The 16311-nt window shown below is 39.9% G+C and overlaps 2 protein-coding genes across 4 annotated transcripts in view; one reads left to right on the top strand and one right to left on the bottom strand.

Annotated features, from left to right (window-relative positions):
- The first annotated feature begins 336 nt into the window (after positions 1–336).
- On the top strand, positions 337–13208 carry LOC103764273 (alpha-aspartyl dipeptidase). Its single transcript, XM_018071720.2, has 9 exons — positions 337–602; positions 684–772; positions 1862–1936; positions 2486–2565; positions 3938–4111; positions 5488–5547; positions 6342–6424; positions 6971–10541; positions 12987–13208. The coding sequence occupies exons 1-8, from the start codon at positions 337–339 to the stop codon at positions 7047–7049; spliced, it is 906 nt and encodes a 301-aa protein (XP_017927209.2). The 3' UTR covers positions 7050–10541; positions 12987–13208.
- NBEAL1 (neurobeachin like 1) overlaps positions 12145–16311 on the bottom strand; it is an 80474-nt gene continuing 76307 nt past the window's right edge. For all 3 annotated transcript variants that reach the window (XM_029959541.1, XM_029959540.1, XM_018071719.1), the window contains one exon: positions 12145–14050. In XM_029959541.1, the coding sequence (XP_029815401.1) occupies positions 13949–14050 (102 nt within the window). In that variant the 3' untranslated portion in view covers positions 12145–13948. The remainder of the gene's footprint in view (positions 14051–16311) is intronic.

Genomic DNA, 16311 nt, shown 5'->3' on the forward strand with positions numbered 1-16311 from the left:
GTACGCGGATTCACTCCAGGGAAAGCAGGAGGAGTGCCGCGGGGTGCGGTGCCGCGGGAACGCCCCGCACGGCAGGGAACGCTCCCGATGGCCCTGCCACGTCCCCGTCCGGGCCCGGGCCGCGGGGTACGGGCAGAGGGCACCGCCCGAGCCCGGGGCCGTGGGAGGGGCGGGCACCGCAGGATGGGCGGGCCGGGGCCTGCTACGGCCGCTCGCTCCCCGCCCGCCTGCACCGGGGGCCGGCCGGTGGCGCCCCCCCAACCCCGCCGCGCAGCATTACCCGGTACAGGTAACGCACGCGCCACAGGAAATGAAGCAGGAAAGTGACGGCCGAAGATGCGAAAGGTCCAGCATGGGCCGGCCCGGCCGGCGGCAGCGGCAAGTGGGACGCCTCCGGCTCCAACCCCGGCGCCGCCGCGGGGCAGGAAGGGCGGACCGTGGCCGGGCAGGGCAGGTGAGCAAGCGGCTCGCTCGGCTCGGCTACGGCTCGGCTGGGGCGGCAATGGGGCCCGCGGACGCCTGCTGCTGGTGTCTAACTCCACCCTGCACGGAGGGGGGTACCTGGGCCACTGCCAGCAGCACATCCAGAGCTTCCTCGGGCAGTAAGCGCTGTGGGGGCCGCGGGAGCCCTCCCGGCCCCAGCCCCCGCCGCGCCGACCGCTCTCTCCCCTCTTTCCTGCCAGGAAGGTGAAGCGGGTGCTGTTCATTCCCTACGCCCTGCACGACCGCGACGCCTACGCCCGGACCGCCAGGGAGAAGTTTGAGAGCCTGGGTGGGTAAGGCTGGTCCGGCTGCCCGCGGCCTCCCGCAGCCCCGGCCGTGTTGCGGGATGGGGCGCTGGGAGCCCGGGCCGGCAGGCTGCAGGGGCGGTGCTGCCCCGGCAGAACGGGCGGCAGCGCTGCAGAGGGGCCTGGCTCGGCTGCTGCCTTACAGTGGGTCAGCAATGGAACTGAGAGCAGCAGGAGCCGTCTCCAGACTTCTGCCTAGGACTAGATGCTTTAGAGGCCTCCAGAAGAAATCCTGCTGCAACACTTCTGCCCACTTCAGGGAGGAAGATTTTATTCCTAAATACTAAGTTTAATCACATGAGGGAACATTTCTTCCCGTATGTGCTCAAGGTGTGCAACCACTGGTGTGAAGACTATTTCTACAAAGAACTTCAACCAGCCAGATAGTTCCTCAATGAACAGCAAGATAGCTTTGCTTGGAGCAAAGATCTTTGCAGAGCAGCCTACAGCAACACCTCCACCCAATATCTATCACTGTTGAAGGTAACTTTGGACCTGTTAGTGTAGTAATAATCAGTACTCGCCTCCCTGGGCAGCAAACTTTGCTCTTTGATTTTCAAAAAGATTGCTGCTCTCAAATGTCCATGTTCTTCTGGCTCTCCTGATGCTTCCTGTACTCAGTGAACCCCAGCAAGGCAAATCTGTGAAAGCCATTTCAACAGAAACCACACTCGGATTAGATATTTGCACAAGTAATGATAGACCAATGACAGCACATCCTATCAGACTTCAGCACAGCCAAGTTCAAGACTGACAGCTTTTTCCTTATTTTTTAGTTACCTGGTAACGTTGTGCCTCAGCCTGCACCTGCTGAGTGAAATGCTCTGCTCTTAGACACTGAACACATATATCCACAAAACAAACATTTCCTTTGGTATAGCTGGATGCAGAAGCCCGGGAGTAATGTAGGACATACACTCTGTTTTATGTTGTAGAGTTCTCAGAAATTTCCCTGGTTATCTGGCAAAAAATTTGGCTCAGGGTGGGGGGCAGGGGGTGGGCAGAGAGAAATTGAACATACCACATTCTTCCACCAGACTGAAGTGGCAAAGGCAAATACTTTTTCATTTAAGGTTATGGGCTGGACAGCATTCACGAATCTTGTGACCCAGTGGAAGCTGTAAGGAAATCTGAAGCAATTTTTATTGGTAAGTTTTACTTCTCACTTCCCATTGATGGCTTATGTAGGGCACTTGAATAGTCCTGCTCAGAACTGGCACTATAGACCAACAATTAAAAAGTTGGACCTAGAAATCATTAGAAACTACAGAAAACAGTACTTTAATTGAGAGACTGAAGACCCTAAGTTTAGTGGTAGGCAGGGAAGTAGGAGAGATTTATTAATGGATCTTCCATAAGTTTCAAGTTATTAATATGAACAGTATTTCAGTGTAAAAACATGATCATCACAGCTGTATCATCACTTTATCAAGCCTAAGAAGATCTAGTCCAAATACCATGCTCCTGGGTATTAGAACAGTCAAACAGCCAGTGTCAGCCTTACAAGAAGGACTCAGGGTATGAGCCCATGGCCTGCCCAATGACTGTTCTTGCAAAGATTCTGGTTTTACTGCTGCTCAAAGCAGGATAGTACCATGAATAGAGCAGAGAACTCATTGAGCCTGCCAAGTTTGTAAAGGCTTTAGTTAAAACTGGTGGTGAAAGCATGTTAAATAAGCTGGACTTTCTTTCTGCAGGAGGTGGGAACACATTCCGTCTCCTGAAAGCTCTTTACGACAACAGTCTGATACACGAGATCAGGAAAAGAGTTCTTGAGGTAAAACTACAGGACTCTGGTCAAGTCTAAATGGCAGGATTTCATGCATAAGGTTTTGTTTAGACAAATCCAAATTGATTCTACATCTTTGTTTCTAATATACTTCAAATGTTGAGCCATCTCAGGCAACCTGATGAACTGAAAACTGTGGCCATATAAACCTGCCATTAAGTCATTGAAATGACTAAGGTCAGCAGTCTGTCTTTCTAGAAGAGTTTCCTAGATGTGGGACTGCAAGACCTTGAGATGTACAATGCTGTGAACCTTAGAAATAAGTCTCTCAACTTGAAATGAAGAGAGTCAAATGAATCAATGAAGAACAGTGCAGGACTTAGTCTACGTCCAGAAACCCTGTTTTTCAGTTTGAGTTGTCCACTTTGTGTCTTTTTGACAGATATAGATGTGTTCACATTACAGCTTGTCTGCTAATAAACTAGTGATAAAGTTGGATCCATACATGCCTTTTAGGCAGTGTTCTGTTCATGTTGAAAATTACATAATTACTTTGCATATCTCCTTGGAATTGAGAGGTGTGAGTGCCACTGAGCCCTTCTGCTCAGCAGCCCAGTTCCGGCTTGTGAATCTTGTAAGGCACAGTAAAGATACACCATTTCTGGAGGAGAACAGAAGAAAGGTGTTGCACTAGCAATGTGGAGCTGCAAATGACTTTAGACAGATTTATGTAAGCCCAGTAAGGCCAGCTGCCAAGAAGAAAGGTTAGCTAGGCTTGTCTATATATAGAAATTTAATGTCTGTTGTGGGCAGAAAATCCATAAAATGTTCAAATACTAGTGAAATCTGAATAATTATTTGGTTATATTAACACCAACTCTCTCAAGATAGCTTATTTTTACTAATGTTTATTACCTGTGAACTTGCATGCTTGAGTGGCATTCTTCCATGTACAGCTCAGTATTCAGTACTAATACCTAAACAATGCTAAACTGGTCATGGTACTCATAAGCTGATGCTGTGATAACATTATATTAACTTCAGATGGACTACTCTCTTCAGAAGCTAGTTAAAAGCTAGTTCAGGTAATTCCTGTAACTGCAACGTAGACAAGTCTCACCTCTCTTAATAGCGAAGTCCAGGATAAGCACTGACAACCTTCTAAGTTCTCTCTTGTGATGGGGTCACAGAGCTGTGAGTGCAGGACGTGCAGCAGCTAATTCTCTGACACAGACAAGCTACTGTTCGCCTCAGAGCCCGAATCTTATTCTTCTGCTTGTCACCTGTAAAGTTAGCAGTGAGATGAGCTAGAAGAACTAAGTCTGATCTGATTGCTGAGTCTCTGAGACTGACAGAAGATGCTATAAAATGCAGTTCCTACTTGTGATACAGCATACTGATCATTGCTTTTGTCTTTCAGGATGGGATTCCTTACATGGGATCCAGTGCAGGAACTAACGTTGCTACCATCAGCATCAACACCACCAATGACATGCCAATTGTTTATCCACCTTCCCTGCAGGCCCTAGGTTTAGTTCCTTTTAATATTAATCCCCACTACCTGGACCCAGATGTGAAAAGCACTCACATGGGTGTAAGTAATGCATGCCAGAGCTAACACAGTAACCAGGGTGCAGAGGTGTAACCATAGCGTGCATTTGTGAGGCCTTACAAAGCTACAGAATGTCAAACATCTGCACCCTAGAGAAACTGGAAATGCCAGTGAGGCAGTAGCACTTTACTTCATTCTAAACTTTTCTTTGCGTGGGAAGAGGAGTTGGCAACAGTATTACTGAAGTGGAATGAAGTATTTTTCACAAACAGAAGCTTTGCAATGCCTGAAATACTGTTGCTTGATACCTGGCATGGAATGGGGGAATTAAAAAAAAAAAAGAAAAAGATAAACCTAAAATGTTAAGATGCAATGCACTGTGATTTTGGAGGGTCTGAAGAAAAACCATCAGAACAGGGAGATCTTGAGATTGCATGCAGTCTATGGTGTAAGAAAATGCCTAGGCACTGGTGTCCTTGCAGGGAGCACACCCTCTAATGTCCAGTACTGAGCAGGCACATGCACTAATACAGCTGAAAGAAAAACACTAAAGCCATCAAGCACAAAGAGACGTGTATGGAGGACCTGCTTCTTGAATAGCATGTCAGCTACTTCCCTGGAGAACAGTTTTTGTGGTGAATCTTTTAACAACCCAAATACTTTCCTCCTTCTAATCAAAATGTCATGGTTAGAGGAAGTATTAAGAATTAGGAAACTATGTAGAGATGGTGGACATGGGTGTGCTTCTAGAGTTTAGCTGAAGTTGTAGGTATTCATTAAATCAGCCAGTATTAGATAAGCAGGCAGTCTTCTCCCTATAAATAACTTTTGCTATTTCTCTAAGAGGAGGCTGGAAGCTCTGTGCTGTACCAAGTCCCTGCTGTGTTCCTGTGTTTCCTTACCCATAAATCCTTCTGGTTTGATTTCTTTAACTACTGTTGCTCAGTTCAGCAGCAAACCTCAGGAAACATGGTAGAAGGAAAATTCTTCAGTGTAATACCTACTTGAAGACAAGCAAATATTTAATATCACTGGAAATCCATGGTTCACTACCCTCTTTCATGAAAATGGCACCTCAGGCATTTGCTTCCACCACTTTCCTCAGTGTACGCAGAGATAGTAGTAAAAAACCAACAAACAAAGAAACAAACAAAAAGGATGAATTGAGTGGAAATAAGTTTTAAGGCATTTCTGGTTTGAGATTGTGTGAGTTCTGTTTGATCGGCCTGCAGTAAATTGCCACTAGAGATGAAGGGTAAAATACATATCTGTTAGAATCAATCTGCCACTCCATTCTGCTTGAGGGATAGAGTGCCTGCTTTGTTTAATGTTATGGAATTGCTTGGTGTCACGCTACTTGGATAACTCCAAGTCCTACCTTATGGCCTGGGAAACTAAATCTACACTCATTATTGCAGGAAACAAGAGAGGAAAGAATCCGCCAATACCATGAAGAACCAAACACTCCTCCAGTTCTGGTGAGTTCTCTGGTAGTTCTCAGTCAGGAAGCTCATGGCTGTAGCATGATAAACATTTTAAATGCATTCATGCCAGCTTTCAGTGTGGGTTCCCCTGCCTGACAAGCCTTCCAGAACGGTGGCATGGAAGGTTAATTATATTCTTGCTAAGAGCTTCAACCTTGGATTTTGCTTGCTTGCAGAAAATGGGTTAGAACAAATTAAATGCATACTCCATATTATGTTGCTAAACACTATATTTCAGGCAGCTCTGATCTTCCCAGTCACTGGCCACTAGTCATATATTGTACACTGGGGTGGTGTGCATGCAGATGGTACAATACATATACAATATCTTTTTGCAGATCTCCAATACAGTTTCTGAATTTGCACATTCAGTATAATATATGTCATTTCATTATGTCTGTCTAGGGAACTGGGACCTCTGTGTTTCCTGTCCCTGTGCTTGATCTTGGGAGTAAAACATCTGTGTTTTAACAAACCCAGCTGGCTGTTGCTTGGCCCGAACTGGATCTAAGAATGGTGGGGTAGTAGAAGTAACTGTGGGGAAAAAAACCACACTTTCCTCTTCTCCTTAATGGTTCCTCCTTTAAAAGTGAAAACTGAAATAAACAAGAAAATCAGCTTCTAAAACAAGATTACTCACTAAATTCTGTCTTTGCATCTTTGTTAGGTAAGCGAGAAAGTCTAGTCTGTAGTCATGGTGAGATGCACTAAGACTGGCCTGCTTGTGACAAGCATTCTACCCTGTCAAATAGCTCGAAAATCATGTTAAATGTTTCCACCTACATTAGGGCTTGCGGGAAGGTGCGATGCTGCTAGTGGAAGGAGACAAAGCCACGCTGCAAGGATTGACAGGAGCACGTCTGTTTTTGAGGTAAATGCTTCATTTGAATTGTTATCATCCTTCAGATAGAAAGGAAGAGAAGCTTTTGTTAGATTCCTGGTATATGCTGCCTGTCCCCCACATCAGAAATTACTTAATCCCTTGGTTCCATTTTTCTTTGGGGAAAACATGAGTAGTTTTATGCTCCAAAGGAGCAGACAGTATGACAGCACTCTAAAGGAAGTCTAACTTACACAGTTAAGTGCTGTGGCATTGCATCCACTGATGCTTATGCTTCCAAGTTCTAGTTGCCCTTCACAGAAAGAGCCCCAGTAGTCAGCTCCGTTATTGAAAGCCAGGGGAACGCCAGTTTGGTCCTAATGCATGGAACTCCAGAACAAGGAAACCCATGTCTTTATTCATATGAACATTAGTAAGGTTCAAATCTAATATGTATGTGCTATGATGTGGGCAAGGAAGGGAGTCAAAACTCTGCTTGTTAAGAATAAGGGTGCCTGGTTCCATCCCTAGTAACAGATGGAAGCACAGTAGTCCCAGCTCCTGTTAAAGCTCACAATATGGTTTGTCTTGTTTAAGGGGTAAGAAACCAACTGAACACGAGCCTGGAACAGATTTCAGTTTCCTCCTGACTGACAGTAATCCCCCGAATCTGTAGCCTTCCATTTCCTGCAGCACAAATTACTACATGGAGAAGACAATGAGGAAGAAGGAAAGAGATGCTTCTAAGTCCCAGGGTGGGTGGGGAACCTTATCTCTATTTATAAATATGTATAGTGGGCTTTTTTCCTCACCCTGATTCATGTCCTGGACATCTCCTTCCCAGCAAAAAGACATTTCTTATTGCAGTACTTGAGTAATCAGAGCTATTTGAAGTCTGAAAGGGTCTGTACATTCATGTATCCAGTTTGATTCCTTCCCCACCGAAAAAAAAGTTAGTTTAACACAATTAAGACAGGACAGCAAGTCAGCTGTTCCTGCTGCATAGATTTACCTGCTAAATGAAAGAACCGTTCCTTCAGTGTACTTCCACACTTCATTTCATTTTTGTGCTATTAATAAATGGAGAAGTTATGCATTCAATTACTTTTATTTGCTTCAGACTCATGTTAAATATATACAATGCTAATTATGTACAAAAGTGTGCATGTTAAAAATTGTCAGGTTACAAACTTGCAAATCCTAGAAAAGTGCAAAATTTTAAAACATCTTCCACCATGCTGTACAGGAAAAAAATCCATCATTAGCCAATATACACACTCTCAAAACAAAGTAAGACATACAGTATACACTTAAAGCACCCAGAGGGAAAAAGATATTGCACAGAAGACTGACAGCAAGTTCATTACAGTGCCTGAAGGCTCATTTTTGAAAGTGGCTATTTCCAACACTCCTCAGACCTAACATTAACTCTTTAGAAAGGCATTTTTTGGCATTTAAAAATCCATTTGTAATCACATAATTGCACAGTCCGTAAGAATTACCAGAAGATATGGTTAACTGTTGCTGTAAGGCCTTTGCTTCCACTCCCTCATTAGCTTTAGTAAAAATTCATCAGGCAAACTGAGTAGCATCACAGTTTCCATCAAAACACTGACCAAAGGGAGGTAAGTCTTACACATAGCATTTCTCTAAGCTTATATCAAGCTGCTCCTGCATAGTAAAGGTTTGAATCAGAATACTTATTGCAAGTTTTCCTTGAATTCTTTTTTCCCCTCATGGCTTTCTTTAAGCGACAGCTCACAGCTGCGCATGACTAAAGCAGTACTGTCAGGTGCAAGACTTAAATTTATTTTAAAAAGTTATTTCAAGGCAAAAATATGGCTCCCTTGAGAGGAAAATACTGACTAGAAAGGAAGCTAAATAAACAAGTGGCCTCAGGTTCAGTTAGATCTGTGATGTACATGGCTGGAAGTTTTATATTCTAATCTCAAAACATCTTAGCAGCTTTAAACCATAATCTACACTGATAATCATGTTTCTGGGACAGAAGATGTGTTATGAAATTGTGTCTGTGCTGAGTATAATCACAGACAAAGTCTGGACATACCTGCCAAATTTTCCAAGTCAAAACTAGGAATAACACACAACTGAAGGAACCCTATTGAAAAGAAGTGAAACGTATTTTATCTGAGCCATGTAGGTAAATGGTAACTAAAAGAAAGACATACCAGTCTTCTTCCACAGATACACAGCAAAAAGGTGAATTAAAACAAAAGAAAGGGCAGTTCCTCACATATGGGGTGGGGTGTTCAAGACTGCAGTAAGGTCGATGGCACTCGACTGAAACTGCAGAGCATGTTATGGTGCCACTCAGAGGCATTTCTGCATTTAGGCATCTAATGACTACAATAGTGAAGAAGGGGACAATAGCATTTTATCAATTTTTAAATGTTTTTCTTTAATTGCAGTAGCTTTTTAGAAAACCCTTGCTTCCTTCAAAAGTATGTGTTAACAAGGGCAATTAGTAATAAGATTGGCTCCTTGGGATGGAGGGAAAGACATATTCCAAACACTTTAGTTGACTCTAACATCCAATGAGCCCACATATATGTGATTTCACAAAAACTTACTCTCCCCCAAAGGAGACTACTAACAAGTGTCACGTTTACAACTGAAACTGAAATAGCTTTTAAGCCAAAAAGCATAAAAAGACCTAGAAGCACATGCTTGAATTTCCACCCAATTAAATATAACCCTATGTAGGGCTTTCATATAACAGTATTAGATCAGGCCTTAGGTTCACATTAGGATATGCATTTATATGTGTGTGCTTCTTCTTTTTTTAACTCTTTGAAAGGAAAAAAAGGAAAATATTCACGGCACGTAGGCTCAGCATTATCCTAGCCAGCAAGGTGCCTTTAGCAGTGGAAGACAGGAATGCTTTCAGGTGATACAGAGCACGTACCTACACAGACTCTCAATGTAGGAGCAGAAGGATGTCGACATTTCTACACCCCTTCTAGCTCTAAAGCTCTCTACCATTCCATAATCTGTATATAGATACATGTTTTCAGCTAAATACATGTACACAGTAAAAGCTTTGTGCAGCATTTGGTTCCATGACTTATATTTTCTAAGGATTTTGTTAATTAAGATTGGGAAGGACTTGCAGAGGAAACAGGAAGGAGGGAGACATGATTTAGGGAAGTGAGGTATACAGTTCCCATTGACTAAGGCAAGAGTTAAAAGACCTACCTAATATTGTGCATTACAGATAAAAATAAATTTATCATTCCTGCAGGACTGTCTTAAAGCAGAACAATGTTACTAGTCCCATATAGAATTTTTCCAGTGCAGAAACTTGGTTCTTTGCTTTCATTTAAAGGACAAAGAAATACAACTTTCAAGAGGATCCTTATAAAACAGTCAATTGACTAGGCTATTTAAAGCCTGTGAAGACTGATAAACCTGTTTTGTGATAATATGCATGATCTAAGATATACCAGAGGGGAAAAAAAGCTTCTTTATATCACTGTTGCAGATTAGCAAAATAATTGTAATGTGGGTATAGGTTAATTTGGGTTTTTTGGGGGGAAGTTGTGAGGTTGTGGATGTTTTGTTTGTTTTGTTGCTTTGGGTTTTTTTTCTTTTTTTTTTTCCTTTCTTTTTAAATCCAACAGGCTTCCTAAAACCTCATTTCCATAATGTGTATTAACCATCAGGAGAAATGCAGTTAGTTTAACACTGAGATTATTATTTAGTGCTGGTAAGGTACATGGATGATAGAAGACGTGGTTTCTAGATATCCTATGAGCAAGTAATAGATAACAAGTACATTGATATAGAAGAACTTGCATAAGTCAAATGCTAAGTTGAAGAGCAAGCACTTCACTTTCTGTATGCTTGTATAGTACAAAATCAGCAAAGACTAGATGGGATTCTTCACTATATATAAAAAGACAACTAAAAATACTATCATGAATTATAAGTAAATTGATAAAGAGAAATTTAGCAAACATTTTACTTGAAATAAAGGAGAGATGTCTTCTAAATATCCTTTGGTATTCAAGCTCAAAACTGTGCTATGGAGAAGTTACTCAATACTGCTAACTACTTGATCTCATTTATGTACAGGTGTGAAAAGCATGTCAGTTTTCAGTTTCTTTTAGATATATATATTTACACTCCTACTTACTCATCTTCAAAGGTAAGCACATCTTAAACGTTGATAAATAACTCGAGTTTCTCCAAAAATTAAAAACAGTATCACCAAGAAGATGGTGACAAATGTAGTGCTATGAAACAAATGTCACTTAAGACTTTTTTATTCTAAATTCTTAATTGGAATTCTCATCTCACAGCTGTACTTTTAACAGATAAATCTTTGTTCAAAACCAAAGAATAATCTTATTTCACCAATACTATATGACAAAACAAAATGGGATCCTAAGCTTTATTGACTTGAAGAAATGGAAGAACTATGGAAGTCAATTCACTAATTCACAGTGCACTGCACAACAGACTGCAAATCAACCGACCTAAACAACTGATCAGAAAAATTATTTTCTATTTTTAAAAAATTATTTTCTACTTTTTATACAAATAAGTTAAAACCAAAAGAAACAACATGCCAGCTAATGCTCACACTTACGACTTTTATCTTTTACTTAAAGCTGGTTTTAGATAAAGGCAAAGTGCAAACCTTCAAACCTATGGAGGTCTCTCCAGAAGGCCTCTGGCAAGGACACCAAGTGTGTGATGGTGTATACCTCCCATCCCTCAAGGACCAGAGAAAAGATCAAAAGGCAATGGATGTTGCCACTCTTCCTAGAGCATAAAGCAGCTCAGAGCTCATCTGTCCCCCTCCTCATGCTGCAGCTGCTTTGTGCTGAACACAAACTAGCCTCAAGTTTAGAGCCCAAGAACTGTCCACATTTAAACCTGTCCCATGTATTTGTGAAGATTGCCCAATGCTTGTGATGCATTGATATGATGGTATTGAAATGTCAAAGGTCTTCATCATAAACTATTTCCTCCCCAATTATTGCAACATATTTTACTTAAACTGACTCACTGTATTCAGTAATCTTTAATATTAAACTACTAAAAAGGTCAATTCAACTATTGTATAAACATACCTAACCCACAGTAGGACGTTTTCAAACCCTTATGCAAACCTCTCTAAGCAAGTGCCAAAAAGCAAACTATGCTCTCACCAAACACTAGGAAAGACCCATCTCTTCCATTTTTCCACTTTATTCTGCTAGCCCAAAACATCATAATTTCCTGACCCCTTCCCCTGCAAATAAACACTTAGCCTCATATATGCATTTAAACACAACATATATGCATACTTACAAAAACCATCATCTCAATGTCCCAACTGAGTTTTTCAATTTCCCATAACACAGAAAAATCTCACATTCTGAGCTGAAATTCCTCTAAACTACTCTCCAAAGAGCTCCCCTGCAATCCCTTCTTCATGAAATTATAATGGACAAACATACTTCACATTCTCATGTACAAACTTTATACTTCCACAGTATCCTCAGTATTCTTACTGGATAGGTAACTGATTAAAAATAGTATTTTTCAATTCTCTATAGCTTATTTGAAAATATGGGATGTGGTTGTAAATTTTTTTTTTACATACATGGAGTATGAAAAGAAACCACACCACTCTACTTTTGGAAATTTAATCCTCTCTTGGCAAGTGACTCGGGAAAATAATTCTTACTTCCTCCTAACTTTCCAGACAATCCAGTCTGTCACAGTGATAGTTAGAATATTGCAACTATGCATAGACCCACTTGTTCACTAGTCTGATTTATTATTTCATTTACAAAAGTTAAGAAAAAGCAACACAACTTTCTTTACACAGTACACTAATCAGTCATTAAGAGGGCTTTTTTTTTTTCCAGTAAAGAAATTGAGGAGGAGAAATCAGTTTTAATGAGACTAATCGAAATTGTAAAGATTATCCTTTAACAGGGTAAGGAGGTATTACTATTTCTACAAAGTTAATAAATATTGTGCTTAAAGTTAATGAAATGAGATTATACATTATGCAGTTCCTCAGGTAGTTCAACAACTCCCCAGCCACAGGGAATATCTGATAACATTTACAAGAGATACAACACACATCCATTTCAATAAATAAATAAAAAATAACAAGAAAAGTGATGGTAGAGGGAAGGAAGGGGTAGCCAAAAGGAAACATGCTATCTAACAATCACTTATAGTTCAGCCTTGTATCTATACTCCCCTTATCCCATGGTATTTTCTCTTTTAATAGACATAGATACATGAATATACATATATATACACATACACACATATATACACATACACACACCTTCACACGCTGATCCAAAAATTCATATTTTTCCCTCAGCACCGGGCTTTTCCAACAGTATGGGGTTTATCATTTAAATCAGTAACATTATAAAAATGTCAGAATGATAGGAAAATGCACACCCTTCTATCATCATATATTGGTAAACCAAGAAAAAAAAAAAAAAAACAGTAATGCCTTCTCCAAAACATAGCATGCAATTGGATACAGCACGTGTAAGGATCTAGTATTTTCTTTTACTAGGTCTTAAATGCATCTTCAAAATGTTCATCTGTTTTTCCCTGTTTGTTTTTACAGAAAAAATATGGCTAACAACTGGTTTGGTGAACACCAAATCAAGAAACAAACAGGTGCTATTTTTAATTAAATTGTGCTGCAATGTTGCATAATGATTCTGCAGTGGAAATTTATCTTCTATTTGCAGGAGTTGCCTTACTAATGAAGCAGATTGATCTTTGACCAATATAAGATAATGATTCTTCCTCTGTATTTCTACAAGATATTAAATATACCATGGGATTTCTTGGTGTGTGTCTTAGTCTACTTGACAATATAAATAATTTTCAGCAGCAAGTATTTCCTACCTCCTTCAGCTCCTTCACCACCTTCAACTCCTTTTAAGTTATTCATGTCTGTACTTTAAACAATCTCTGATAATCAAGTAGTGCAACACAGATGTTCCTTGCAGAACAGCCTAAAACTGGAACTGCACAAAAGAAGACAGTAATAGCCATTTACATGAACAAATTGCAATAAAATGTTCACTGGGCTAGAAAACATATTGAGAAGGTCATAACTGTCAGCTATCCCAATTCTGAATCCAACCATTGCAACTGCCAGAATTTTAATTTATTGGGGAATAACAATGCTGTCAAAGCAAAGCCAAATACCTTCTTTGTGATCAAGGAGCATCTGGCCCTATTCAGCTTTAAATCAAATGCTACTTATCTTAAATTCAATTAGTAAGCTTGAGTTTGGAAACTTGTGGGTTTTTTGGTTTTGGGGTTTTTTTCCCCTCCCAAAACACAGTTTTAGCAGCTGTTGAGAGAGGGATACTGCTGTGACCAAGTCAACACAGTTAGGGAAAATATGCAAGCAAGCTAACTTGCATGAGTACATATGCTTACTACTATACCTCCAACATAGGTTCTTTGTCAATAGACTTAAGAATCAAGCCCCTGATTGCATATTTATACATTTAAAGTGACAAAAAGATTAAATAAGTTTCTGGAATCCGTGAGAGAAGGTAGAAGCAGCAATCACTTGGAATCTTGAGTGTTATATTCAGTCTCTCCTGATGAAATCTGGCTGAGCCGTTTGCTTGATCCCCACAGCTTTCGGGAAAGCTGACCTGAGCGCATCTGTTTAAAAGTAATTCAGAGAAACAAAAGGAGGGGGAAGGGATAAGGTGGATAAATTAAAAAGGAATTCAGACACTGATTCTGGTGAAATGCAGACACTACAATGTACTGCGTAAACAAAACTATATCAACAAAAATTATTTGAAAACAAACCAGAAGTAACACTTAGGGATGATTCTTGGGACTGACAAAAAACAACACACAAAACACTAACCACAGTCTTCTCTGATTTTGAACAGCTAAAGGGATATTGCCAAGTAATGTACACTTATATGCTTAACCTACTTCAAATGGCCTAGAAACAGTGTTTAGATTGCTATTTTGATAGGAAGGGAAAAAAGAACTGGATGTCAAGCAAGAATGAATCAAATGAGAAGAAAGGGCATTTTATTTTAGAGGTTTCAAATAGTGCTAGAAGTGAAAAAGAAAAGATAACCAAGATGCAAGACAGTGATGGCAGAATGAAGGAAGAAGAGAAAGGTTATCTCCTGGTGTCAAATTTATAGTCTTCCAAAGATCCTGTGTGAAGTGTTCAGAGTAAAATTTAAACCAGAAGTAAGTCATAATGAGTACTCCATAAGTTAAGACAGATAACAAGTAACCAGAGGCCATATTAAATCCAGCATCTGGTAGGTCTGCAATCTGACAACAATTTTTAAGAAACTGTTTTACTGCCAAAGTACAAGGTTGATGATTGGTCAGTAGTGATCAGCCTGGCAGCTGATTAGGTTATGAAATTCCTTGCAGTTCAGTAAACAAGATGCATGCCTTAACAACACAAGTTCAGGAACAGTTCCCCCCAGTTACTACTACAAATTTAACAAGCTTATGAACTGTATCATTACAGCAGCAGTGTTCTAGAAAAGGCACAGTGCTGACCAGGATTAACACTAACAGGTTATAATTGCCCAGACTTCTGCAACCTCCAAACCAGCTAAGTAATTGTTAAAAACACAAAAACATTTATTATACTTCATACTAGATACTGCCAATGTAGAAACACTAAAGACCAATCTTAATACCAAGCAGCATTTCCCTTTATGCACATTAGAGAAGGTTACTCCTATGGATCCAATCCTCTGTCCTAAGGATCAGTATCACCACTGAAAGCCAGAACTACAACACTGTCTTCTGTATACAGATAAATTCTAGTAATTAATTCCTTCCAAACTAAAAATAAATCATTCAACAAATAAACACCCCACATACATACACTTTTCAAATATATTGATTGATGCCATTATAGAAAACTAGAAAATCTGGGACATAATGTTGTTCCTTATATGTTTGTGCTTAAAAAAAAAAATCTATTTACATGGATATTAACTTGAAGATCATCTGAAATATAAACAGAAAATCCTGAAAAAAGAATCATTGGAAAGCCTCTACAGTCATAAAAGGAAATCAGTCTTTGAAACAACACTTTCTGCATAGTTAGAAAAATAGATATGATTAAGAACTGAAAATAAGAAAACAAAAAGCCTTCAGTCTAATGATACATACAAATTTCAGGCTACAAAAGATCTTTCTACGGAATAGGAAACTTAGAAATGACAGTGACTTTAAAACTGCTGTTACAAACATATGTTTAACCACATCATAATCAGCTCTTTGTCAATTCTACAATAGAATAAAAGCTGTTCAACTGGAAGTCAGTGAAAACCAACCCCACCGCATCTGCTGCAAGCAAGATCAGACTACCACTGTGTGAAGCCTATTTCCAGTCTTAAACTATGTATCTCCTAGCTAAAACATACTGAAATACTGACAAGTAAGTTCTCTTTTATCACATTTAAAATATAAAATTAAATTAAGACACTTTTCTGGCATGTACTAAAGGTCATGCAAAAGTGATAATCACATTTTCAAATAAATACATTGCAGCACAACAGAGATCCAGTTATAAAGAGAAGCAGGTTTAAGCTAACTCAAGAACTTTGAAAGTCATGACAAGAAGTACTTAAAGCAAAACCTATGTTTTGCACATGAAAAACTGGGCATATCTATTTGACAGATGGATGCTCTGTATTTGATATTGCATATGCAGTACCAACAAGTTTATATTCACCATATGGAGCACTGAGCATACTGAGAACCTACAGAAGTGATTCTCTGTGCATTGCAATTAGAGACTTTAAACAGAAAGAAGTAATATTTTTCCCCCCCAATGTCAGTCAATGCATATTAAAAGATATCTGACAGAAACCATAAAAATAAACAAAGTGGCTTGCTCTCTTTTTTTCCAACTTTCTTCAGGGAAA

This window comes from Manacus vitellinus, unplaced genomic scaffold (assembly GCF_001715985.3).
Source record: "Manacus vitellinus isolate BGI_N305 unplaced genomic scaffold, ASM171598v3 scaffold_20_pilon, whole genome shotgun sequence".
Classification (NCBI taxonomy): Eukaryota; Metazoa; Chordata; class Aves; order Passeriformes; family Pipridae; genus Manacus; species Manacus vitellinus.

What these genes read in the sequence shown, in the direction of transcription:
- LOC103764273 (XM_018071720.2), top strand. Translation starts at nt 337, where the DNA reads ATGCGAAAGGTCCAGCATGGGCCGGCCCGGCCGGCGGCAGCGGCAAGT. An exon ending in ATCCAGAGCTTCCTCGGGCA is followed by an intron (nt 603 to 683) that starts GTAAGCGCTGTG and finishes CTTTCCTGCCAG; the next exon opens with GAAGGTGAAGCGGGTGCTGT. An exon ending in TCAGGAAAAGAGTTCTTGAG is followed by an intron (nt 2,566 to 3,937) that starts GTAAAACTACAG and finishes TTTGTCTTTCAG; the next exon opens with GATGGGATTCCTTACATGGG.